Genomic DNA, 27,636 nt, shown 5'->3' on the forward strand with positions numbered 1-27,636 from the left:
TTTAAACACTGTTATAGTTTAGCTCCGGAAGGATTATTTGCACGGGCTTACATCACTTACTGTGTGATTTCAATTCATTGGAATGAAAAGTTGTCATGCACACTTGGAATAAAAAGTGACTGCTTGGGTGCTGTCAGCTTCCTCATAAAACTCAAAACGGAACGTAAACGTGGCTAGTTTTTTGTGACGGGTCCAGTGAGCAAAGTCATAAGAGCATGTTTATGTCAGATTATCATGTCAGACCACCCTGACACACACAGCAGCTTTCAGTGGACTTCTGTCATTCACTGACATCTATGATAAGCTGTGCCAAGTCTGAAACGTGTCCCGTGCCTTTACAATGTTTACAGTAGTGCCAAAATGGAGCAACACGTCCTAGTCTCTTATCAGTGCTTGATAGATAGACTTCATAAAACGTCCAGGGACTTCTGCAAACATTGTAGATGTGGGAAACTTTGAATGCACAGCTGGCAATCTACAATCAAAAAATGCAGTCTTCTCTGATAGTTTAAAGCATATATAATTTTGCATGAGCCAAAAAACAAAACAAAAAACAATACATACCACATTAGCATATTGATAATGTTGTCAGCCTTGTGCTTGGCCTCTGTATTAAGTTACATTGTGATTTTTTACTCGTGTAAGAATTTGGATTTTGTTGATTCTTGTTGTTACATTTTTCAGTTTTTGTACTGCAATAGGCTTTTTCCGTTTTAAGAGAGAGCCGCAGATTTCCTCTTCATAGCTTTTGTTAATCACTTATAAAAGTACAGTTACTAAATCCTTATCGATACTAAAACTAGTACCAAATCAATACTAAAAAAGTCACATTCACAGGACAGAAATGACCCTGTCCTGAATAGATTATGAATGATCTTGAGCTGTATCAGATTAAGTATAAGAGTACATAGACTAGTAAACACACACGAACCATTATCATGAACATAACTGGATGACTGTGGTATTATACATAGATAAAAGACCATAAGACCATCGTAATATAAAAGAAACTAACATAATTCAGTGTTTTAAAATCACATCATCATGGTACCAGAAACAGTATTGCGTCTACTCTTTAGTATCAAAATAGTTTGAAATTTTAGCATCGTGACAACACTATCTTGCATTGTAAAATACATCAAAGATGTTGGGAACATATTTCTTCCTCATTTCTTGATCTGAGGGTTAGTGGGAGGGTAGGAGATAGCACTGGAAGACATCAAACTGGGTTCAATTCAAGTTCAGGGATGCCACATAGAGGAGGATAATGTATATGAGGATTACAGCAGGTCTCTCTCACACACACACTCCTGCTCTAGCAAGCATCGGTTAATTCAATGTAGCGTTTCATTTGTCACTACATGTCAAGGCTAATTACTGGTTAAATGCTGGATTTGTTTTCAAACTGTGGCATAAGAGCATTAATAGGGGGGTTTATGTCGCTGCTGTGGTGATAAAAGCTTTTCTGTTTGGTGAAAGCAAAAGTAATTATATTTTTAGTTTAGCTTTGCAGGAAGTTCTCATGACCTTGGTTGAAGCTATCTAGAAATGATGATTGTGGTTACAGAGATTACAAAAATCAGTAATCATTTGTCTGTGATAAATTATAATTACATACTAGTATATTGCCCACGTGCCTTGTTGTCGTAGTGTGGTCAGAAAGGACCCGAGATTAAAGTTCAAATGTACTCTTATCTTTTTAGTGGTAATATTAGTTACATGGTCGGCTGTATGATGGCTGCAGAAGTTAAAGCAGAAGTTAGCAAGAAGAAAAAACTACGAAAGCAAACAGCCAACCTATCGAATAAAGAACGTCTCTTTACTTTTACGTTTTCTATTTAGTGTTTATTTTGAACTTGTATCTGATAAAAGATAGAAGACCCCAGTGAAATTCTCTAGTGTTTGTTAAGCACACGTCTGGGGCAGCTGTCAATTAGACTGTTGTTCCTAGTCTGTGAATATATATATTTTCTATTAATAGAACGTTCTATAACCACTGAAGTTTTGAGAATTTCTTAATTTAAATATAATAATGGGAAAGCAGCAAGTTGTTTATCAGAAAGAGGAACATAAATAGGTTCCGCCGCTTATCTGCTGTTATATTTGACCAATAACTATATGAGGATATCATATCATAACTGATTTTGTCAAATATTCATCCTACTATTCTTTTTTTTATTCAGAATGTGAGTTGAATCTTGTTCTTAATTTTGCTTTAAATTGTCAGGAAAGCTCAGAAAAGTGTGAACAGTACACAATTTGCCTCTGTTAAAATTGTATAGTCTGGAACACTGATCTTCTAATTAACTATTTATAAACTGTTCTGGACAATATGTTGTGAATATGAATAGTATTTAACCTGTGTGTACTGTTGTATTGAAACCTCTCTTCTGTCTCCACAGCATTCATACAATCAGACACCATCTTAGAAGTTCTACATTTTGGTGAGGGGAGTCTATTACAGGTAACGCTGTGGTCTACCTTCTGTCCAAATTTAGCTTGCCCTAACAACTCACATCAGGCGTCTAACTATTCTCTTTTCGCAGGCGGACTCCGATATTGATTTTAGTTTATATCACCAACAAAGGTAGGTGCTTCACATATCTGCTGTCTTCAAGTAAAGTAAAGTTTAATGAAAGGGCTATCATCATTATTATTAGTGTATTATTTTGGCTTTTGTTCCACCAACACAAGGGATATAATAATCCATTGATTGTACATTTCTACACTTCGCGGGTTGTTGTTAGTAACTGTATTATTACGTAGGCATTAGATTGAAAGTGTAGGCGTTGGAAGTCAAAATATTTTAGTCATGATATCACATCCATATGTTGGCTACCTTAGTATGACCGCTAGATCAGACTAATCCTAAATTTAAAATGCTGGTTTGTGAAAAGGGAATGAAAAACTCATTGATCTCTTGAATGTGTAAGTGGCAGTGACAATGAGTTGTCATGAAAACCTGTTTTATGTGACTTGTTGTATCAGCTGCATCAGTCTCTTACCACTCCAAATTACTCTGGATATACAGGTTTTATGATATGCTCCACTTGTCAGTCTGTAGTGCATTACATGATGACAAATGGATCCATTCGTGGCTTTCTGAGAGCAGTAACACCTGGAGGACTTGGTGTACTGAGCTGGAGATTACATCATTGTTTTAAGGCAATATTTCTACACGGGAGGGAAGAGGCTATAATTGCATTTAATACTTCAGGCACAGATTTTGTTCCAGCTTTAAACCACAAGCGATTAACGTTTATTTAAGTAATTCTCCATCTTTTCTCACCAAGTAACACGTCAAATTCACTAAACTGAAAGTACCTCTAATAAGCTCTGTTAAGATGGGGCTTAAACAGAGCTAAACCTAGTATTAAACCAACTAATAAACTAAAAGTTGGCCCAAACAAGGACAATTGTGAATCTACTTAACTCAATAACTAAACTAAGACTAAAGCTCGGCCAAAAATTGGATCAAAACCCGGGCCTGAACCTGGACCTAAATCACAAGTACACACTAAACTAGGGCAGGGATTTCCATTTAGATGTTAGTTACTCCTCACTTGTTTTGTCTAATTGCAGTGTATGGCGTCTGCTGTATGTATGCACCGCGAACTTGCCCATAAAAGGGTTATCTTGTACAGACATACCAGAACCACTCCCTTCTCTTTTTACATTCATAATTTAGAAAGGCTGTATGTCTGTCATATTTTTCTCAACTCTCATTGTCTATTGATAACATAACAACAACAACATCAATATAATTGTGTGAACTGTTTATCGCAGTTGTATGCAAGTAGAAAAATAATAAAAACAATTTTCTTTTAGACAATAGACAAAATAAACAAACCCATATATTTTATCATTCATAGTCAACAACCAAAATGTCGCTTCAGCAAATAGAAAGTACCTTTGGTCTTTGTTGTCAATATCTAGATAAGTTAAACCTCATTTCTTGGGCTCTTGGTTTTGAAGCTGTATGTAAAGTTCAGCTTGACTCTGGACATAAGCAGCTGGAGAGGCCAAGAGACGGCATGATCTGCACCTACTCCAATTACAAGCCCAAAGCATTAGCTCCTCAGCACTAACCCAGCTAAGACTACACAGATTTTATAGCCTCGTGGTCCTGTGTATGCTAACGTGACAAATATTTCACAAGTTAGATGGGAAAGTAGGAAGAAGTGAAAGGTGTATCAATCCACTGAAAAGAAGTAAGCTGTATAGGGGCATATATATCTGAACTTAGACTTTGCCTTTAGACAAACTATTGATCCACAGTGACATTATATGGACGCAGTAGATCACAAACTACTATGTCACTGCTCTTATGTTGCAGTTGCACAGTACAGTGTACAGACTTGGACTATTTAAATCAAGAAGTACAGAAGTAAACATTCTTTCTTATCTTACAATGATATAGAGGCAATTTGGCCAAATAAACAAAATAGGGTCATATTGCAATTTTGTTACACAGTCAAAAGAATACATGTGTGCATAGTACCGTAGCTTTATATTGCTTTTAAGAGACAACTAAAGCTTTCTGCTCCTTTGTCGGCCAATAGGAGAGTGGGTGGGGCAAAGTACACATCTTGTACTGGTGTAAAAGCATTCAGCTGCATAAAAGACAATAACACTGAATCACATCATCACAGGCACGTCCAACAAATTATCACCAATCCAATATTTCCTTTTTACTTATCTTAATTAAAAGATCTACTGAAATGAATGTATAGATTTTGTTTTGCAGTGATTTGATGTTAGCATAATTGGTTTCAAACTTGACATAATTTATTTCTTGACACATTACTGACCTCTCCTTGCCTTTTAAAAGACCTCCTATTAACAACATTTTTCACACTTCACTGTAACTTTTGCACTGTCAACTCAGGGACATGTTTAATCCCAAAAGAATGTAGTTGGTAGTTGTTTTATTGTGATGAGTGTGGGCTGGCAGAGGCGTGTGGGGTTGTTCCAGTAGTGCCTCCCGGGAGAGAAATCCATCCCTGTCTACTCTGAGCTCAGCGGCTGTGGCCATTGTGTCCTACGTACATGCAGACTGTGTAGTAAAGGGGTGAAATGGATATGAGCTGAGCATTTGACTAGAGGGTAATCTCGGAGTAATGACTTTAGCACTACAGATGAGTATCCATAGAGACTGAATCCTGGTTCACATGAGCTTATCGGGTATTTGTTGAAAAAGAGTTAAGTGGGGTTAGTGTGTGTAGTATTTTTTTTTTTTTGTAGAAATTGCTGACTTTTGGTAATACCAGTCAACACGCTCATTGTTTAACAGCATACACTTCAGTGACATAATACTTTTAATTTCATTTTACTTTCAATGATATTCTACACATTTGTGACTCAGTAGTGTTTGTGTAGTACATTTCTATACATGTAATTATTTTTTCCTCTCTTATGACTTATGACCACCAAAGACAATGATCTGCTTCATAGTTTACGTGTAAATTTGGAAAATTTTATGACTTATGTTCTTCCTTTCTTCTGTATAGACAGGAAGGGCAGTAGCTCCTTTTGACTGAATTGTAGGTCAGTAACAACGCTTAATGAAAATAAATGCATGTGTCTATTGTGAGTGTTTAGGTGTGGACCATTTGAACCCTGAAATAAATTGTCACTCTGAACTGTACACACCACACCTGCATTGTTAATGAACTTTTCCATAAGATTTACATACAGCTCTCATTACTCGAAATGTACCTCCACTAAAGACAGACCTGGCTCCTCTTCAAGGACAGCCCAGCCTATTGTTGCTCTACACCTGTCGTCCAACAGGTTTGGTAGCTTGTGTGTGTGTCCTGTGCTCAGGGTGCGCAGCCGATGCTCACTTGTGCGTCGTTCTGCTTTGGGAGCACTTCAAACTTAGAGCTTTGTTTGTTGTGTTGTTGTTTCACTCTTGCAATGGACACCTGTGAAGACTTTACATATGGAAATGGTGTACCGTGGATGGGAGTGGTTCTTGGCTGCCAGCGACACTTATAAAAAACTGAAACAGAAAGTTCGGGACACAGTGTTTTTAGTTGCTTGTTAGCTTGAACCAGTCCAGCATGGGTTCGAGTTTTCCTACCTTTCTCTTCCTCATGACATACCTTTTTCTGTCCCGTAGCACGTCCCCGCATCGAGGGAATTGCCGCCCTATAAGATTTGAACCTCCAATGTTGGATTTCCATGAACAGTGAGTGCTTTATTCTCCTATTTAGCTGATTGTTTTAAAACATGACTCGGTGATTTATATTAATATGATCGAGCCACACCTTGTAGCTTGCAAAGCCAATGTGGTGAAGGCATACCAAAAGCATTAACCATATCTGTGGTATTCTCTGAACCAAACCCATGTAATGCCACGTCTAATGGACGGGACTTAAGGCTGCCTGCTCCACCCTTACAGCCCAGTGCACACCTCCATCTGCAACCAAACCGCACCTGCATCGATCTTTTATTTGAGTAACGTGCACAGTGACTGTCTAAACCATATTTTTTTTACATTATATTACAGCAAACTTTGCAACGTTTATAACAGCACCAATATTCAGTTCACTGTGCTCATTTTAACCAAACTAGATGCATTAACACTTGAGGCAGTACTGCACTGAAATGTACTGTAAACCTAAGAATAATAAGAATCACAAACCTTTAAGCACATGTTTGTAGAGCTGTAAACTAAACTATTCTTCGCTTTCAGATAACATCACAACTTTCTGTATGCCACTAGTACAGATGTGATTGGCTAAAAATCTAGATTTAGACACTTACTGAAATGATCAGGTTAAGCATTTGTAAATTTACCTTTGGATATTTCTTATAACAATACAATAGCAAATAATGTAATTAATGATGAAGTGAGTTTTGGTTAGAGTTAAATAAGACTTAAGTAACCAAATAGAAGATGGAAATTAAGCATTCAGACCTGATCTTAAAAACTGGAAGATGGTAAACTTAAGCTGTGGCCATGCAAAGTGGTGTGCACAGAGCGGGCATTAGGGCGGAGTATGTAAATGCTTTTATAACCCTTGACCATAAATGAACAATCACACTTGCCTACTCATCGACCACTCAGATGTAATGTTTTATGACTACAAATCTTAAATCTTTTGTTTCTCCAAGGTCCAACACAACACAAAAAATCTGAATTATTAGTATGTTTAAGACATATTAATGCATTGCCACTGTTCTTGCTGTTGAGAGCTCTGTAAAAGGTTCTGTAAACTATATTAAATGGGCAAAATTCATTACTGAATACAAAGCCTGTAGTCCTAATGTGATTTTGTCTGCTCTGGAGACTATGCCTATTCATAAAACCCTATCATAACACTTAAGTAGCGGTTAATATTAGCCATTTATCAATTTGTAACGCATTTGTGTTTTTCTCTACAGTTTTAGCTTGAAGCTTGTTCTAACTTCATGTTTCTTGTTTACAGACCTGTTGGAATGCCAAAAATGGAGAAAGTTTATTTACATAATCCTAGCTCAGAAGAAATAAGTTTGATATCAATATCAGCAACAACAGCACATTTTCATGCATCCTTTTTCCAAAATAGGGTAAGTACATTCTCACAGTGAATAAAGGTATTGTAAGGTCTGGGGATAGCAGTGCCATTAGGCAAATTTCCTCCAAATCTAATATTGGTTTCTTTAAAGAACCTCCAGATCACCATCTTGTTTTCGCATTAGTCACAAAGTCATGGGTTCTGCCACACATGATTCTATCACACTGTAGATTTGCATTTGTTTTGCTTATTCTGACACTACTCTATCCACAGCCCCCTTCTGTTTACTAAAAAGAGCAGTTGATTCTCTATTGGCAATAGCAAAAAGAGGCACATTATCCTTGTTTCGCACCTAGATATTGGTGTGTGATTATAAGCCTATAAAATAAACCTTTTTTTATACTGAAAGCTTTTTTATTCGCATTAAGTTTAGATTTCGTGACATTTATAAATAATTCTTCTTTCTTGCCACAAAATGGAAGTTGACAAGCTAAGAATAGAAGTCTAATTATGTTTATATGACTGTCTACTTCAACTTCTTCAAGAAAAAAATATGTATCTTGTTACATCATCTTTACGTACTAAAGTTATTACTATGACAACTATGTGCTCTTCATTGCAGTGTGCCTAGATTTGGAAAGGCAGTCGTGAAATATTTGTAATGAGTGAATTTAATAGATTACTCTTTGAAACCATTTCATGATGTAGTGCCCATAGGGAATTCTGCAAATAGCTCACTTATACACTTATACATTAATCTAAAAAAATTGTGCAACAGCATTTAGTGAATGTCATGAAATTATTTATATTATATTTTAATTAGAAGAATGTTTTGTCTATACAAGTACAAGTACAATTTTGAGTTGGTAAACACTCTCTTCTCAGGAAATATCTGCTCTGTGTCTTGGGGCATTACTAGGTGATAGACAGTAGTGTGAAGAAATTTAAAGAAGCTACTGTGATCCGGGACTTTTGACATGTAAACTGAAATACAAGAGGACATACTTAACAGCAGATAGACTGGTGTTTGCGATGATATTTCAGTTGACAGATATTGTAGCAAAACACATGTAGAGACACAAGTGTACTGGAGCTTAGAGATTTGTTTGTTCTTCTTAAATGCATGACAATAAGCTGTATTGTCTAAACAGAAATACAGACTTTATTTTATCTTATCCTATCTTCCTGCTTTTAACCTGTACTAAATATTAGATATTGAAATTGAATTGAAATTATATCATAATTAAATAAACTCATCAAAAACTACAATTACATATCAAAACTGAAAATAAAAATAAAAAGGGAAGACTTCTGATTAAGTGTCCTTCCACTTGAAAATGTGTGAACCACTGCTGTAGCCTTCATTGTGAGCTCACAAAAGTAGTTTTAATATGTGGTTTAGAAGTATGTTTTTAAAACTATGAGACTTATTAAACAAGCCAGAGAATAGACAACCTTTGATTTGTTTTGAAGTTGATTATCCTTCTTGGACTCTTTTTGGATATATTATACTAGTACTTTGATACATAGTGATGTTTACCTATTTGAATATTTATTGAGTTCCGCTCATGTCTGGGGCAGTGGTTATACACACACACTGGGTTTAGCTCTAGTGAAAAACTAGTGACTCATCTTTGCATTCTTGCTTCCTCTTTTCTTGTTTGAATTTGTTAAAAAGTGCTGTAAAGTAGGCTCAGTGAACAATGCAGCAAGTGAGAGAGGCACTCCTACTTTTTTGCCAAATGACCTACATCTGCATCAAAGGCCTTGTTTTTTACTATTTTCTGGCTAATGTACATATTTAGTTATAATTACATAAATATTTGTTTAAAAGAGAATAATCAGTTATTACCATACAATGTATATGTAAATGCCACGTTTTAAATAGGGAGTGAGCATTAGCTTGCTTCTGGCTCCATGGACTCCAGTTTACTTCACTTTGTATTGCAATTTTGCAACTAGTCAAACCCTCAGCACCACTCATTCACTCACTAGCAGACATCACAGTCTCTCCACCAAAATGCTAAACTTGGCGCACAGCTGTAATGTGTTTGTATGGGCACCTTTAGGGTCAGGTGTTGTCGGGGGTGATTGGAGGTCACTACATTCTAATAATGTGTCTTTTCTTTTCTGTTCTTTCTGCAGATAATTCCCCCTGGAGGAAACACATCATTTGATGTTGTTTTTCTCGCTCGAGTAGTTGGAAATGTAGAAAACACTTTATTTATTAATACTTCACATCATGGAGTCTTCACATACCAGGTATAAATAGCATTTTAGGGCGTGTCTGCTGTCATAGATAGTTGTATCAAAGTAAATAAATGACTATGATTTAGTGATTGCAGCACTACGCTACATTAACTCAGATCTGTGGAGAGTCACTCCTATCATAATGGATAAATGCTAGATCGATATTTTTAATGTCATCCCATAGAATCTTCCAGAGCAAGTAATAACATCTCAATGCAGACAAGCAGAAGATGGACACTCCACCAAAAAAGTTGCGCAATGCAAATTTAAATGAACTAGTTCACATGTAAAGCAATGCCATGTTTTGCACAACTAGCTGTGTTGTTTTGGTTTTGGCTCTTTGCTTGACCAATCAGGTTGCTGCATATTGACACACCTTTGCAGACAGGACTATCTTGTTCAACACCTAGTTATTAGCAGTACTGTACTAATTAATTTTAAAAAGCAAATAGGTTTATATATACCAACAAACCAGAAAAAATGTGAAAGAACATATAAACATGATTTCTATATAATTCTGTTGTCTCTCCTGTCCCTGTAGGTTTTTGGGGTAGGCATCCCAAACCCATACAGGCTGCGTCCGTTTATAGGGGCCCGTGTCCCGGTGAACAGCAGCTTCTCTCCTCTCATCAACATCCACAACCCGTTTAGTGAGCCTCTACAGGTGAAGCACAGGCCTGCTTAATGTTGTTTAGAATAGAAGTGAATCATTGTTTGACGGGTTTCTATTTCTGTACCGGAGGTTGTGGAGATGTACTCCAGTGGTGGGGACCTGCACCTAGAGCTTCCCACTGGACAACAAGGAGGGACTGGGAAACTATGGGTTAGTTACTGTTTTATAAATGTATTTTTAGTTTCACAGTTTGACAATAATTGATATCACTTAAAACACTATGATGCAACTTAAAGCTACTTATTGACTTTGAAATTTATTTTTAAGTATTTATAAATTTTGTGCGCTGTTGTGGAATTATAAGCCTATTCTAGCTATCAATCTCTAACCTGTCTTTACACTTACAATACACTCACTCATCATTAATTTTACAGTTTTAGAAGTTTAGTTGTAACTGTGCTCCAATTGTACTGATTCCAGGAGATTCCTCCATTTGAAACAAAGGGAGTGATGAGAGCCAGTTTCTCGTCTAGAGACGCAGACAACCACACAGCGTTTATCCGAATAAAAACCAACGCCGCGGATGATCAGTTCATCATCCTCCCAGTGGAAGTGGAGGTCTCGTCAGGTCTGAACCATTTTACAAGTGCACAAACACAATGTTGTGGGTTGAAACAATATAAAAATGAATCTCCAGACACAGCACAGTTGTACAACATTAGTTCATTTTGACATCTCACGTTGAACCGGGTCAATCAAGGTTTTATTCAGAATTTACCATTGTAGCTTGTGGTTGCCTTCATTTTTCCTCCCATACATGTTTAGATAATGTATTTATCAGACAGTCACTGCCGTAAACATACATACCAGTGTAACAAACAACTTTAAAATGTTTGTTTGTTTTTTTCACTTTGTAGCACCTGGTATATACTCCTCTACAGAAATGCTTGACTTTGGCACACTGCGGTCACAAGGTATGGCCGCCTACAACAACTGTGAAACTCGACAGGAAAATGGTCCGCCTTCAACTTTGTCTAATTTTGTGGTTTGTTCTACTTCCTCAAACAGATCGGCCAAAACTGCTAAATCTACACCTCTTAAATTCAGGAACCAAAGACGTTCCAATAACAGTATGTGGCATTTCAGTGACTTGTAAACATTCATAGCAGTTTATATATTAAAACTTTTCTTCTATTTTGCCCAATTTCCAGAGTGTACGCACAACACCGTCAAATGACGCTGTTACAATAGACTTCAAAGCAGTAACACTTAAAGCAGGAGAAAGCAGATATACCAAAGTAGCAAGTATAAGTTTTGATGGTAAGTTTTTACCATATTAAGTCTGTCTAGTCATTTGTTTAGCCACTTCGCCTCTGACAGTGGCCCTTTATGCCCTGCTTTGCGTGTTTGCACAACTTCCTCTTTTGTGGGGTGGTTTGCATATTTTTTTTTAGCTTGTCTATCTCCTGTTTCATCTGTCACTTTTGTATCTTCGCAGCATCTAAAGCCAAAAGACCATATCAGACTTCGGGTAAAATAACAGTAAAAGCAAAAGAAAAGAGTTACTCCAAGCTTGAAATCCCTTACCAAGCAGAAGTGTTAGAAGGGTGAGTCCTTTTGCGTAATAACGGCTTTAGTTAAGATTTTGTAAAGTAATGAGAAAGCTTTACAGGTCTATGGATATAAGACACATTTTAAAAATCTTTGTTTAAAGGTCAGTTAAATACAATCAATTCAATCATTGTGTCCTTAGGCAAGACACTTTGCCCAATTTGCCTAGTATGAAAGTGGTGTGTGTGTGAGTGATGGTGGTGGTCGGAGGGACCGATGGCGCTGAGTGGCATGACAGCCGTGCTTCTGTCAGTCTGCCCCAGGGCAGCTGTGGCTACAATAGTAGCTTACCATCACCAGGTATAGAATGAATAAATAATGTTGAATAATTCTCTGTAAAGCGTCTTTGGGGACAGAAAATGTCTGTGAAAGCGCTATATAAATAAAGACTTGCTTACTTACTTTCTTACTAAAAAAAAGCATACATATTGACTGTAGCAGTCCTGTAGGGTTTGGGTTTACATTTCCATTGCCATTCTTCAACGATATCACTTCCAAAACACTTATTTCAGTATATTACTTGAGAGATAATACTTGTGCTATTGAGTGATAACCATTTCACATTCATGTGGATCCCAGGAAGAATAGTTATTACTGATTTATTTATTTATTTATTTATTTGAGACAGGGACAGCGCACAGTTTTTTTTACATTAACCTTAACAGGAGAGATGCATTGTACCAGGTTGTAGCATCAGTGCTAATTTCCACCTATAGCCCCTGGACGGGTTTCATAACTACTGGAGATCCAAAATAAATAAATAAATGCAATGTAGTTATCATTGACAAAACCTAAAGACACTGGTTTAATTATTTCTGTTTGGGCATATTTTCGTCACGTAATTGTTTCTTTTATATTTATGATGTTTGGGTTATTTAAATTGGTATTGCCTGCATTATTGCCTACCTGATATCTAAATAAAACTGACATAAACATCTAAATGTTTTCTTTTATGTTGGCAGGTACCTAGGGTTTGACCACACAGCAACATTGTTCCACATCCGGGACAGTCCAGTCGACCCAGTAGACAGGCCCATTTATCTCACAAATGCCTTCAGCTTTGCTATCAGGATCCATAATGTGTCACTGCCGGAGGAGGCAAAAACCATGTTCAATGTAAGTCTTGCTTGAATTAGTTGGCAGCAGTGCCTCTGCTGGCAACTTTTGGGAGTTATGGATTTGGTCATTTTAAGTTAGCAGCATGGCTGTTATCAACCTTCCAAATGTGTTTGATTTGAAGTTTAGTGAAGGTGTATGAGGAAAAAATTACTTGCTGGTTCCACTTGTTTACATAATGTTTAAAGTTCAAAACATTCTCAACAATGTCCCATTTAAGGGTTCTCTGCTTCTCTGCTGGGTTTGGCTCAATAAGGTGATTGAATCTTACCTGACTTGAGCTATTTCTTTTCTCATCTGTCTTTCACATATTTTTGAATATTCTATGGTAGTGGTTCTCTAACATCTCTCACCAAATATGACTGAACTCTGTTAATCCTAAAGATAAAGCTGCTTAACCAGGCCTAAATGAAACTAGTCAAATTTATATGGTGGCCTGACCGTTTGATCTTTTTCCACCTAATCCACAAAGACTGTTCATAAGATCCCTTGAGGCCCGTTGTGTGTTAAACCTCAGCATTTGATTTTATATCGTAGATGTCAGCTTTGTAGTGTACAATGTAATGTATGTGTCAGCATTTGCACAAAATTAATAAAGGATACTGTGTTTACCTTCTGAAAGCAGTAATAGCCTCATGTCACAAGTCTCTAAAAAACAGTGAAGGAACAAGTTTAACCAGTGGCAAAGTGACCCAAAATGTCTGCAATTGTTGATCTAAAAATGAACTGAGTAAGACACTTAATTCTAGAGTGGAATACATGTGTGGACAAAGTAAGTAATGTGGCAATAGGACTGGTTCACAAAAAGATGACAACCAATCTTGTCCTTATTGCAATATTAAACATAGTTATAGCTCAGGGCTGAAGTTACCTCTAACCAAATATTGGTAGATTTTCTATTATTGTGCTGATCTTGGAAGCCAAGCAGCGTTTGGCCTGATTAGTATCTACATGGGAGACCACTCGGAATACCGGGGGTCGAAATGGGGCAGCAGTGGCTATAAAGCATACTGGTGATATGTCCTTAGGCAAGACACTCCACCCACCATGCCCAGTATGAATTATAGTTTGTAAATGAGTCATTATTTGTGGTTGGTGCAGATTGGCAGCCTTGCTTTTGTTCAGTATAATGCCCTAACAAATTATTTACCCAGACATTATAAAACAACTTCAATTTTGACATTACAATTGGACTATTATTTCTGAACCTTTTTGTAACCACTTTCTTTGATGTTCAGGTGCAGAACTTCAGCGCGCCCATCGTCATCCCACCTCACGAGTCCCGGAACATCTTCTCCCTTTTGTTCAGACCGATCCGACCATCCATTCACATTGACAGCAACCTCCTCCTCATCACAAACGCATCCAAGTTCCACCTGCCGGTCCGGGCTTACACTGGCTTCCTCGAGGTATGTTTGAAACCACAGAAACTCACCCCATTGCAGTCTTTTAAATTGGGATGAGTATGGTTGATTATCTTGGACTGAGGACCATGCTGTTGTCCTGGGCCTATTACCTATTGTCTGTGGTCTGTTAACATGTTTATCAGTCCTATTACAGAAAAAAAAAAACAAACCTAATATATATATGATGTATTTGCCAAAAAAAAAAAAAAATTGAATGAGGGTGAAATACAAATAAAACATAACACAAATAATCTCTTTGAACCTAAAATAATGACACCCACGTTTGGGCTTTTTGTTGCCGTGTAGGAAGAAAATCTTTTTAAACTGGGACAATGTTTACAAAGTTAAGTAAAAAAAGTCCATACTCGTGTAACATGTGCCTTTGTTTGTGTACAGCCCCTAGTCCTGCCCCCCAGTCTGAGGGAAAACCTGCTGGACTTTGGCATTCGCAGTGCTACTGACACCAGCAGCATCACGTTTGTTGTGGTTAACAGCAATCCCATAGAGGTCTGTGAACATGTTGTCTGTCACAGTCTTGTACTGTAAATATTTGAAATGTCTCTTTTGTAACACATGTGTACGTTCATAGGTATAAGGTTAGAGGTGCAGACTTTTTTTTAAATGACCAATGTAAAAAAACACTTAAACTTTTATACCAGAACTGACATTGATATTTCCTGGAATGTTCCCCTGTATGGCATTAAACTTATCTATCTGCTCTCCACAGATTTGAACTGTAATTCAACCTAGTGATCACACTTGTCTGTCTCCATGGAGATGGATAAGGCTAATATCATACTGTGGAACATTCTAGGAAAAACAATAACATATTCTCAGCAACAAGCATGTCACAGACCGCTCATCAGAAAAGTTACATACTGCACCTTTTAAGCATAATTTCTTCTTTTAGTAAGTGAACTTATTAAATTATATTTGTATTATTTGTAACATGTATTTGGGAAAGTTTTTTTGTTACAAAATGCACATAATAACTCATAAAGTAATGTATGAAATGTCCAGTTTTGAGTTCATTTGAAATTCAATAATTTTACTCAACTCACTCACACACTTCACACATAATTAATTCTCGGTTGACAAATCTAAATGTTTAGTATATGTTTGTTGTGGAACTCCTTTTCTAAAGCCCATTTTGCTTGTTCAGTTGGAGCTGAAGTCGTGGCTGGTGACTGGAGACAGCCTCTCCATGGAGCTATTGAGGACAGAGAGGGGGAACAGCACCGTGGCTCTGAGTCGCCTCCGAGAACTGCAGAACGCTTCTGCTTCTTCACACAGAACGGTAATACAACTGGGACACCACTGGGATTCTTTTGTGTCTAATTCAGTTATTTGAAGAATTCTCAATTGTGACAAACTGAAAAAGCAGATATACTTTTTGTTAGTCCGTCTTTTCTTTTTCTGTACATTTTTTTATCTATTCAATATTTTTATAATTAATTTTTTTCTGAAATGGACAAATTCACTGTAGTTGGCTTTCAATTCAGTTTATTTGCATAGTCTTATGTTCAAAGTATACATAAATCTAATTTAGGGGGCTATACAGAAATTGTGATTGCATTTGCTTGTGGAACATGTGTTCAGCAAACTGCATCACATCACTGAAATGCAACAAAACTGGTTTGTAACTTAATAAAGCATCTAATTTACTTGGCACTGATTGATTCATTCCACTGTCACAGTGTGTAATTACTCACAACTCACTAATCTTAACTCTGGTATTACTTGTTCATTCACATTTACTGATTTTTGCTGCTTCCATTCCTTCCATTCAGTATGTTTTTTTTAATCAACATTTTAAGTCTAACAGGCCTGGCATCTCTTTTCAAGGCGATACTGGCATCTGGGTATTACGCAGTGTTTCGAGTCACGCTGATTGCCAAGGCGCTTGAGGGCACATACGACGGAGCTGTTCACATAACCACAGACTATGAGGTGGGCACAATCCCATGTGCAGGAAATCTTTCAAAATGTCAGTGTTTTATGTAATGTGGTTTTGTTGTTTCATTTGCTCTCTAGATCTTAACCCTCCCAGTGAAAGCGCTCATCGCTGTGGGAGCGTTAAGCAGCTCTCCCAAACACATAGTTTTGCCGCCTTCATTTCCAGTGAGTACTAAAAATTACTTGGAATACTGCTGTGCGTTTCATTAGCAGAAAACATTATTTGCTTTGTTGCCTTGCTAGGTCTGTGTAATTGCCCTTTTAATATTGGTTTATCTTCAGACTTCTGCAGTCTAAAAAGACATATATTTTCTGTGTATTCTTTTTAACCTATCTTCTCTTACATCTGAGAGTATACCTATAATTAAAAAAAAAAAAAGTATAAATAAAATAAAACTTATAACATTGTATTTTGTTTTTCTTCAGGGTAAAGTGGTCCACCAGAGCCTGAGTATCCAGAGTTCATTCACACAGAGAGTTCGTCTGCAGCAGATTCGCTCCCTCACTGAAGACATCCGCTTCTTTTACAAACGACTCAGAAACAACAAGGACGAGCTGGAGCCCAGACGAAAATCAAAGGTCTGTTTCTCCCGGTGAAGCTCGAATGCCATTTGTCCCTAAGCAGCGACTTATTTGCTTTCCGCTCCATCTTTTCCAGGTGGCAAATATTTATTTTGATGCCAGCTTGCAGTGTGGTGATCACTGTTATGTGGGGCTGCCATTTGTGCTTAAATGTAAGTGTTGTTGTAAACTGGTTGTAAAATATTAGAGCTGCACGGTATTGGAGCTGCACAGTATTAGACCACATTCTATGTTACGTTACTTGTCCTCAATTTCACCTTTGATAGTTATATTTTTTGAATGACTGATTTGTAAATTAATTTTTAGTAAACAGTATTGGCCAGTTTAGGGTTTGCAAACAGCATCAACAAGATATTCTCATGGACTAAAATCAAAATTAACTAAACTTCAAGTGTCTGAATGTCTTACTGTACTACACAACTATACAACTACTGCAAATATTTGAGTTCAATATTTTGGTGGAAAAATCATAAAATCAAATCATATTTTACAGTTTAATTGCTTGGCTATGACGACTGATTACTTAATATGATAGAGCCAATATTGTTTTAGTATGGAATATAAAAAGAATGTCATTTTAATCACATTCACTGCGGTTTGTGTAATATTATTATTTTCAGAGTCAAATCATGCCTCAAGTTTACTTGGCATTACTATAGCTAGCATAGGTAACAGTAATTTTCACACATTGTGCAGCCCTAATTTGTATCAAAACACAGCATCAAATTGATTGCATTTTGTTACCACAGCTGAGTCAAAGCCTCATGTACAGGCTTTGCAGGAAGACATCTGGGATGCAGACGTCGACCTTCATCAAAAACTCCTGCGAAGATGGATGGAGCTGAAAGAGCGCATGGGACACAAGTAAGCAAAGTGTTACTACATTGGTTTGGTGATTTGATTTAACACTTAAATCGGCCACACCACAGCAGCAGACTATATAGGGGCCAGTCACAGGATCTGTCTCTTTGTTGTTCTAAAGGATTGAAGCGGTTTTTGAAGTGAACACAGATCTGCAGAAAAACGTTCAGGCCAAAGTTACAGCTCAACTGACCTGGCCCTCCCTCGTCAACTCCTCACAGAGAATAACCTTTCCTCTCACCAACACAAACTCCTCCTCTGTGAGTAGACTGTTTATAGTATTTCATTCTGTGATATCTCTTAGTTTTGTTACATGTTTACAACAACTGTGTCTAAATGTTTCTCAAAGTCCATATTTTTATAGACTATATTCATTTGGATGACTGCTACTCAGTCAAGTTCAAATTCTCTAGTGTTTAAAGCGATGTGTGTATTTGAATGTGTTCTGCCTCCAGGATGAGGAGGTGATACTTCAAAACCCAGCGGATGTCCCAGTTTATGTTCAAGTCCTCCCTTTGGCCCTGTTACCAAATCCCTCGGTGTTCTCTGGGAAATTGGCAGACAGGTAAGGAATCTACGTTCATTTTAGTAAAACATGAATAAAACCGCTGTTGCTGTTGTTGTATTTAATCTATAGAAATATTGTAAGATAATAGATGCTGTTTTCTAATTGCTTTAATCTACAATCTAAATCAGTTATTTGGATACTTAAAATATATATATCTGTTAATTAACAAATGTATCCAATGTCCTTTTACCCAAGATTTCTTTTAGATATAATCAGCCTTTTTTTTATGTGTTCCAGGTTCCCTTTAGGAAACTTATCTAATATCAACATTGATCTAAAAACACTCGAGTTCCAAGTTCACAGAAACCAAGTAAGTACTTCATGACAATTTTCTAACAATTCAGTGGGACTTCAATGTCACTTACTCTAATTTCATTCAACACACAGTCCCTTTGTTATTATTGCTGAGAGTCCAACATGTGATATGTGTTTGCTGTTAACCGTCACAGTCTTTTTTTGTTCCTCAGACCTCAGTAGTGAAGGGCAGCTCCGGCTTTGTAGAGGGATCAACTAAACCCTTCGTGTTCAACCTGCTCCTGCTGCCTGGAGAAATCAAATCATTCAATGTCCGGTTCACTCCCATCAGTAACCACAGTGTCTCCTCTCTCCTCATTGTCAGGTATAAAGTGTGTTTTTATTGCTCTGCTACAACCACTAAAAATATGTTACTGGAATAGACAACAATGTATCCACAGGACCCAACGCCGCAGCCTCTACCAGGATGTCGCTCCTTTTTCATTAGTTTACTTACTTAATCAGTTACTAATTACCCTTAGTCTGCTCTCTATTAAACAGAATTAAAAGTGAAAGTTTTTGAATTTAGTCACTTTCTAATATGAGATCAAGTAATCAAACGATATTAACGTTATGTTGAAAAAAGCTGTCCTGAAATCACAAATCACAGGAAAGTTTGAGCTTGGCAGATGTTTGTTATATTAGGGACCACTGGATTGTCATGTTAAGGGCCTCTTGGTAGAGCCTACAAAGTAAGTTCCTTTGGATAGAGGTCTGCAGATAGATTCCTCTGAGAATTGGCAATTATAAAATGGACCTGTACCCCTAAGCATCTCTTAAATTGCAGTTATGTCTTGTCCTCTGTATTCTAGTGTTGGATCCACCTTCGACAAACACAAACTTCTCCACTCTAAATATGACTTTGTGTTTTCAGGAATAACTTGACAGTGATCGACACCATTGTGCTCCATGGACACGGTACCACAGAAAGTCTGAAGGTAGCAGGAAAGGCACCAGGACAGGGCAGTTTTCTGAGGTTTAAAATGACAGAAGGGCTGCTCAGAGACTGCACAGACAGTGAGTATTTGCCGACTAGAACTTTTAATGACCCTGTTTTTTATTCTACTCTTTGAATTACCCATTTCTTTAGCCCTGTTTAAAAATTAATTTTTTAAGTTTGTATGTCAGAGGTACCAGAAATTGAAAAACATGTGGTTAATGCAACGACTACGACATTGTTTTGAAAATAATATATATACAAAATAAAAAGGCATATGTCAAAACTTGATACATTATGCTTTATTTTTTCTTCTCCAGAAACAAAAGTGAGGGAGCCCAACTTCACTCTGAAGCGGACATTCCGAGTGGAGAACACTGGCCTGCTCCCGATCACCCTGCGGCCCGCCCAGATTAACGGTCAGATCTGTGAAGGCTATGGCTTCAAGGTCCTCAACTGTCAGGAGTTCACCCTCAAACCAAACACCTCTAAGGACCTCACCATTCTGTAAGAGCATGAGCTGTTCTGTCAACTTTTACATTTAGTCAAAAGAAGATGTACCTATTTAACCCATCAAAGATCAATAGAACACTTGTATTTGCTTTTATTTGTCTGAAGCTGACGCCAACGCAGAGGCGACAATGCAGTGCACCAAACGTGCCCATAGAAATGTGTTTTTACCATCTATAAACAACTCATCACATGAACATTTTCTGGCTATATTTACAAGAGCTTTCCTTACTCTGACCAAGTTTCACTTCGAGGGCCTACTTAAGGTCACTTTTTGCAAGTTATGTTGTGTAAGGGAAGCTTATATTTCTGTGTGTAGAACTGTCTCCTCTTCACCTACAAAAGCTGGTTCGAGCTATTCATAAGTGAAGTTTTTGTCTTAACTCCTAAATTGCAAAAACTAAAAATGATCTGTGTTGCTGTGGTATTAAGTAACATTCTGTCTAGAAAAATCACACCACAAAGTATCTTTAAGTTCCTCTTTTTAACACCAGTGTAACTGATCTGACTTCAGGCAAAAATAGATTATTTGCAGTTCAAAGTTTCAAGTATATTAACTGAATATATTGTCTTAAGCAGTGTTAAATGTACTGTATAGATCTGATCCTTTACAAAACTCAAAATCTGGATTATTTATTTTTATAGTAATATGGAACATGCCCTGGATGACTCAGGGAATTGTACATTTAGTTGTACCATGTATTATACTTACTACTTAATGTAATTTTCTATGTATTCTACTTAGCGCTTAATACTAAATGCTTCTTCCAACCCCTATGTTGTGGTCGCATTTGTATCTTTTGAGCATTTGAAACTAACGGACTTCCTCCTTTGTTGTGCAGCTTTACGCCTGACTTCACATCCTCTCGAGTGATCCGGGAGCTGAAGCTGGTCACGTTGGGAGGCTCAGAGTTTGTGTTTGTGTTGAATGCATCGTTGCCGTACCACATGTTGGCCACGTGTGCTGAGACACTGCCCCGGCCCAGCTGGGAACTGGAGCTCTACATCATTGTGTCTCTGATCATGAGGTGAGGACACTAAACAGACTGCAACAGAAATGAGTTACTTTCAGTTATTACACTTTAAAAATATTTTAATACAATATTTTTATATTATATTTTCATATTTTTCAAATGCATCTTATTGACTCCACTGGCACATATGTTTACTTGTAGAAAATGTCTTGATCTTAGTCACTTTAAGTCAATTGGAAGTAATGTCACTGTAGATCTATAAATGACTGATGACTGCCAGACTGTGAATGTTCCCTTTGCACATGCGCAGGAGGGATCAAATGGAACTAAGCCTGAAAAATAAAGTGTTAAAATGTATTAAATTGAAAAAGAAAATTGTCATACCATTCTGTGCTGCTGAATGCTTTTGTCTTCTGATGTTGTGTTACTGTTGAATTTAAATGGTGTTTTTCAACCCTCATCTCAAAAATGAGTCATTCGCACTTGTACTAGTGTGACCAATGTCACACTAGTACAAGATTCAAAAACTAAAATTGCCTGAACGAATGTAAAAAATGTGCTTTGTTTTCAGCTCCATGTTCCTTCTGGTGATTGCTACAGCCTGGATTGAAGCTAAAAGCATCTGGGAGCCTTTCAAAAGACGTGTTTCAGTGGAGTCCAATAATCTGGAGACTGGGAAACCGTTTAATCTCAGGGAAATAGTGCATGACCACAGTAACTCACAGTAAGTCAGTTACCATGTTTTCACTTATGATAGTGCCGTTTTACATAAATTGTGTTAATTCAACACAGCTTATGTAAAATACCAAATAACTGATTCAGGAATACTGGCTCCTCTTCCCCTGTCCCTGATTATATCAGTATAGTAGTGGAATATAACTAATATATAACTATAGTCAGTGTAGTTAAATCAACGTTGAAATACATTCAATGCATTTAGGTTAAGAATTTATCGAGGGCATAAAACCCTTAGCCAGTCTGTTTACAAAGAAAGTCAGAGCAACACATGATTTTCTTTCTCTGTGAGGTGATGAAAGGATGTGTTCAGTTTGTTCTGTTTACAAATGTTTAAAATCTTGCATCATTTGCCTTGAGGGATTAACCTTAAATGTGTAGAATGCTTGTGATGTTTGACAGTTGTTTATATAGCCATGTTCCTATAGATTTAAAGTCTCTGTTTGTATAATAGTAAAGAAATTGAGATGTTTGTTCCAGTTAAAATTCTTTATTGTTTAGTCGTGTTCACCAGTAGTGACAAGGCTTTGTGTGTACTTTTCGTTATAGTTTTGGAATAATGCTTCTGTATAGATGCCATTGTTCCCAGCTGGCCTGGTTTGATTCTATTACTTTTGATCTATTACATATGAGCCTAATCTCTTATTGGGCTGTAAAGTGTCTTAAGTCTACTTCTGTGTCCTTTTATTGTGGGCTAATTGTAACCCAGGGCTTTGTACAGTACTGTTTTATAAATCAAAGGTTGATTACAGTAGTTTACATGTCTCATTTAAAGACATTTTTTTGAATGTCTACTGTTTTTACAGTGACCTGCCCCAGAACACCAGAGGATACTATGCCAATGGTTCTGCTCGGCTTGGCGGGCGACAGAACAGTGACCAGAGACACAGAACGGGCCTAACCCGCTCCTCTATGCCTAATGCCTCCACTCAGAGTGCCAAAGGGAGCGTTCCGGACAGTCAGCTCATCAACCGCAAAACCCGCTCCAACAAGCAGACAGAGGGCCAGAGAGGACTCTGTCCTGATGAGGACTATGCCAGTCTGATCGGAGCGATGGACAATGACCTGGACCGGCCTGATGCGGTCAGCTCAGAGGTGCTACAGGAGACAAACACTCAGCTACAACACAAAGGTGAGGGATAAAACTGAAGGACCTTGACATGAAACACAACAGTTTATAAGTAGAAGTCTATTGGCAAAATCAGTTTTTGCATATTGAAATGATCATAAATTTGTGTATATATGTATTTTTTCAGCTTTGGAATCCAAAGGGAAAGTAAGAAAAACAAAGTCTCAAAAGAAGAAAGAAGAGAAAGAGAAAAAAGTGACTTTAAAAACTCAGGGAGATGAGCTCAAAGATAATCTGGCCGATAATGATGACAGCTCCTCCACAACGACAGAAACCTCCAACCCAGATGTGGAGACCAGCATCAAAGAGGTGCTGTTTACACACAGGACACATGGACCCATGCATTCCATCCAAGATGTGTAAGTGAATGTATGTCTGTCTTCCAGGAACCAATAAAAAAGAAAGGACGATCAGTACCTACCACCAACGAAAAAGATGAATCTTCAAATTTTATACTTAAACCCAAACCCAAAAAACAAGGAACCACAAAAAAAGAGAACCAGCCTGAGAAATCTAGGTGAGATTTACAAATCCGGACTATACGTTTTAAACTCTACTATATTTTGTGATATTAATTGTATTGTCTTCAGTTCTCTGGAGTTGCCATACACCATTCCTCAAGAAAAACGCAAGAACTTTCAATCTAAAGGTCTGCACCCTCTGTCCAACCTCCCCAAGCCCCGCCCCCTCCAGAAAAACAGACGTGAGTTACTTCTTTTACAAACTATACTGCTGAATACAAAAAAATATATATAATAAGGGACAGTGATTATTATAGAATGAATCCATGTTTTACCATTGATAATACTGTATATATAAAACAACTTATTTGCCTAACCCTTCTGTGCCTGACTGTCTTCTGTGTTTTTTGCAGAAGATGGTAAATCGGAGGAAGGGCGCCCCTCTCTTTTAGCCAAAATGTTGTCCAGCAGCTCAGTGCCAGAGCTGGGCCACAGCAGTAGCTCAGAGGGGGAGAAAGAGTTTGCCTCTCCAGAGTGGGACATCCCAGACAATAATATCCGTAAGAGCTCATCACAATCACAGTCACAGAAGTTCACGTTATACTATCTCAGCCTATTCATTTTATTTGTTGTGTATTTGTAGAAGCTGGTAGTCTTCATCAGATCTCGCTCCAGACAATCCACGCAGACCCATTTCTCAAAAGAGCCAACTGCTCCCCTCCCCCCACCTCGCCCAGTCTAAATTCCCGGGGCACCTACAGCAGCGTCCTCAACAGGTCAGCCCAGAAAGCACTGTGCCAAACGAAAACAGATAACTCTGCTTTTTCTTTAAACACAAAGCCTTCATAGACAGCAGCTGAAACTATTTGTTCTTGTGAGGGAAGCTTGGATCTTTGCTGGGCACTGTGCCAGCCTCTGTTTTGAAATTCCCAGCAGTTTGTTATATGTCTCTTCCCACCCTTCACCCCTGTTTTATACTATTTGCTAGCTTGTGTAATATGTCTTTAATAATATGCGGGTAGGTCACATACTTAATCATATATTTAAAATTCCTTTGTAATTATTTTGTATCTAATATGTCATCAACATGACATTAGATGAGAATTGTACACCTTACTTAAAACGTACTTTCTTCAAATTAAATTTTGGATTTACAATTGAAAATATGAAATTATGAAAAACTTCAATATAATATACTTAAATATATTATAGTTTTCTGTACCAAAAGTCTATTTTCATTTGATGTTGTGTTTTCAGTGACACCAACCAAAAGAAGGCTCCAGGAAGTAAACTCCCCGCAGCCCCTCCTCTCCCAGGGAAAAATGGAAACCCCACCTTTGCTGCTGTTGCCGCTGCTGGTTACGACAAGAGCCCAGGTAAATGTCTACATGCTGATAATGAGTAGGGATGTTTAATGGAGATTGTTCTGCTTTATTTACATAACTTAAGGAAAAAGATCTTAATGCTGTGGTGTCTGATTTCTGTTTTGCTGTGTAAACAAATGAGTGATTGGAGGAAGAAGAAGAGGAAGGAAGAGGTGTTTCACAATGTACTTTCAGTCAACTGCAAACTCATCCAGGGACAGCCACATGTGAGGGTAGTGGCTATAAAGAGCAGAAGTGAAATATACTTTAATATTCTCATATACATTTGGTATTCAAAGTTATTGGGATTTATGCTCTCAGTGAAGTTGTTTTTGTAAATGTCCCTGTTCCCAACTCCCTTAAATGTACCTTGTTTGAAACCTGAAAACCTGAAACTAATGAGTCAAACTAATCCTGTCCTCTTTTGTGCCCATCAGGAGGCTCTGGTCCAGGAAAAGGTCTGAATCACATGACTTCAGTGGAGAGTGACAGCTCAGACAGGTAATTGCTTACATACCTTGTAATTGATATTACTTGTAGTTTACTTTAGTTTCACTGGCTTGTTGTTTACCTTGTGCTACAAGCCCAATTGTATTGAAATAGTGTAATCTTTCATGTGTCCAGGAGTGGTTCAGTGTAGAGAATGTTTCATTGGTGGTCATCTGGCCTCATTGATCAAGACATTTCTGCTCCCGTTCAATTTTTAAATTTTCAGTTTAAAAGAATAAGAACTTTGCACATCAATTTCCTAAAACAGGTCTGTTGGAGGAGACGGAGCAGCACAAAAACACGAACACATTCGGACGCGTGATTCTTCTCTGTTCAATTTACACTTTCAAATGGGTTCTGGATGGGAGTCATCAAGACCACAGATAAAACCTTTTCTAGATACAAGCTGGATTGTTCGAGTGTTTATACTCCCCATCTTGTATGGCTCATGTTGGTTCTTTCAAGTCTGCCCTCAGTGGTGTGGAGCAGAAAGGATCGAACTGGATTAGATTTGTGTCAGTAAAAGTAGCGGGCCAGATCAAAGTTCAACAGGGTCAGCTTCAGACTCCAGTTGAATAGGCCAGTCTTAAGGAATACAAATCACATTATATTCTCACCAAATTCTAAAAAATTGAACAGCAAAAAAAATGAAGCACTAATCATATTAATAAAATAAGAGTCTTTAGTCTAGTCCTTGGACAGTTTGTGAGATGTGGGTCTTGTCTTGTTTCCAGCTCCGGGTTGTGGAGTCCCATCGACACCGTGAGCAGTCCAGGCATCCACTCCAACTCGTTCTCTGCCTTTGGGCCTAACAACAACTTCAACCTGACAGGAGGTAGGTGCATGGGCCTGCGCCCGTAAACCAAGAATGCAGAGGGACTAGACCAGAATGCTCGTAGTTCTGTCCTTAAACTTGATGTCCATAAATTCTATTTTATATTTATGTTCATTTGTCCCACTCAAATAATTATTTTCATCAGTCATTATTATCATTAGTTTAACAGGTACATACAGACAATAATCCTTGTGTATCTCCCATCTGTGCCCTGAGTTACTGTTCAAATGAAATGTTGTTTCACTGATAAATAAATGACATTACCAGAACAAGGAAGAGTTGCATAATGCTCAAGAGCTCCACAATTTTAATAGGTAGATCCTGTAGCTTAAATTAAACAAATTAAAGTAACTTTTTTATTTTTTGTAATTATTACTTGATTTGGTGGGATAGTACCTGTAGAAATATTTAGTTTTACATCAGTCATGTGTCAATTAGAAAAAAGTTCCAAGAAGTAGTGGTGAGTTTTAAAACAAAACCTCTACTTGTGTCATCAACGCAAAAAATTCTATTTAAAATTCAAGAGCAATTTACATGTAAAGAAAACATTCATTTATCGGAGTAAAGGTGTTGTCATTTATTTGTGTTAATTTAATCATAACTATTGTGCAATTTAGACAAATGTTGGCCCTTGTTTACAGTATGGTTGCTAGGTAACAGTTCTGGAAGATTTTAGTCACATCTTAAATGTTATGACGTTATGACGTTATGTTTAAATAATAGTCTATGTTAACATATGCACTTTAACTGTGATTAAAGTCTGAGCAATTATCTGTAAGATGTTCTTTTGAAGTTATGGTCCTTCTGCTGTTGCTGAAAGTTGTTCTTATGTTGTAGTTTTCAGTGGGATGAACCTGTCAAAGAGCTCGGAGCCGCAGCAGCAGACCTGGCCTGACTTCACCCCTGTGTCCTCCTCCATCTGGGACGTCCCGAGCAGCGACCCCCTGCACTCCTGGCCTAGCAGCTCCGGCTCGCCCACCGCCCCCACCGCAGTAAGACACATATACACACTCTTTGGGACTTCATCACACACTAAGGCACTGTGGCCTTTTGACTTATGATTACCGTATTTTCCGGGCTATTAGGCGCTCTGGATTATAAGACACATTGTCATTAAATGTTCTATTTTCAAACTTTTTTCACAAATAAACTGCACCAGACTTTAAAAGAAACACAACAGTTGGATGGCTCAGTCGGACTTTGTTTGGCGCGTTCACGGTGACTCTGGGCTTTGTTCAGTTGTGGCGCGTAGGGAGGGTGCTGTCTGGGACCGCTGGATTGTTGGCGTGTTCGCAGTGACTCAGTTGTTCAGTTGTGTCTAGAAGTGGCACATTGCACTCACTTTTTCGGTTTGTTCCTCTGTTCTGTTCCTCGTCCACATGGAGTGATGAGTGTGGCTGTGGGTGTGTTTCGCTGCACCGTCGCTTTCTGCTCCGTGCA

The 27,636-nt window shown here is 37.8% G+C and overlaps 1 protein-coding gene across 1 annotated transcript in view; it reads left to right on the forward strand.

The window, feature by feature from the left end:
• Positions 1–27,636, forward strand: part of tmem131 (transmembrane protein 131) — a 29,594-nt gene that overhangs the window by 541 nt on the left and 1,417 nt on the right. The window contains exons 2-40 of the mRNA XM_020918984.2: positions 2,403–2,464; positions 2,547–2,587; positions 6,125–6,193; positions 7,437–7,557; positions 9,651–9,767; positions 10,297–10,419; positions 10,498–10,578; positions 10,849–10,996; positions 11,286–11,342; positions 11,437–11,498; positions 11,580–11,688; positions 11,867–11,975; positions 12,942–13,095; positions 14,334–14,504; positions 14,898–15,008; positions 15,664–15,798; positions 16,347–16,451; positions 16,536–16,622; positions 16,884–17,036; positions 17,116–17,191; positions 17,789–17,903; positions 18,022–18,160; positions 18,356–18,465; positions 18,706–18,778; positions 18,936–19,087; positions 19,637–19,779; positions 20,020–20,206; positions 21,052–21,237; positions 21,755–21,907; positions 22,725–23,050; positions 23,175–23,356; positions 23,434–23,564; positions 23,638–23,750; positions 23,922–24,068; positions 24,152–24,284; positions 24,766–24,884; positions 25,310–25,373; positions 26,096–26,196; positions 27,034–27,188. Coding sequence (XP_020774643.2) covers positions 2,403–2,464; positions 2,547–2,587; positions 6,125–6,193; positions 7,437–7,557; positions 9,651–9,767; positions 10,297–10,419; positions 10,498–10,578; positions 10,849–10,996; positions 11,286–11,342; positions 11,437–11,498; positions 11,580–11,688; positions 11,867–11,975; positions 12,942–13,095; positions 14,334–14,504; positions 14,898–15,008; positions 15,664–15,798; positions 16,347–16,451; positions 16,536–16,622; positions 16,884–17,036; positions 17,116–17,191; positions 17,789–17,903; positions 18,022–18,160; positions 18,356–18,465; positions 18,706–18,778; positions 18,936–19,087; positions 19,637–19,779; positions 20,020–20,206; positions 21,052–21,237; positions 21,755–21,907; positions 22,725–23,050; positions 23,175–23,356; positions 23,434–23,564; positions 23,638–23,750; positions 23,922–24,068; positions 24,152–24,284; positions 24,766–24,884; positions 25,310–25,373; positions 26,096–26,196; positions 27,034–27,188 — 4,820 coding nt within the window. The remainder of the gene's footprint in view (positions 1–2,402; positions 2,465–2,546; positions 2,588–6,124; positions 6,194–7,436; positions 7,558–9,650; positions 9,768–10,296; positions 10,420–10,497; positions 10,579–10,848; positions 10,997–11,285; positions 11,343–11,436; positions 11,499–11,579; positions 11,689–11,866; positions 11,976–12,941; positions 13,096–14,333; positions 14,505–14,897; positions 15,009–15,663; positions 15,799–16,346; positions 16,452–16,535; positions 16,623–16,883; positions 17,037–17,115; positions 17,192–17,788; positions 17,904–18,021; positions 18,161–18,355; positions 18,466–18,705; positions 18,779–18,935; positions 19,088–19,636; positions 19,780–20,019; positions 20,207–21,051; positions 21,238–21,754; positions 21,908–22,724; positions 23,051–23,174; positions 23,357–23,433; positions 23,565–23,637; positions 23,751–23,921; positions 24,069–24,151; positions 24,285–24,765; positions 24,885–25,309; positions 25,374–26,095; positions 26,197–27,033; positions 27,189–27,636) is intronic.

Source organism: Boleophthalmus pectinirostris, unplaced genomic scaffold, assembly GCF_026225935.1.
Source record: "Boleophthalmus pectinirostris isolate CB_2022bp ecotype Guang Dong unplaced genomic scaffold, ASM2622593v1 HiC_scaffold_7, whole genome shotgun sequence".
NCBI lineage: Eukaryota > Metazoa > Chordata > Actinopteri > Gobiiformes > Gobiidae > Boleophthalmus > Boleophthalmus pectinirostris.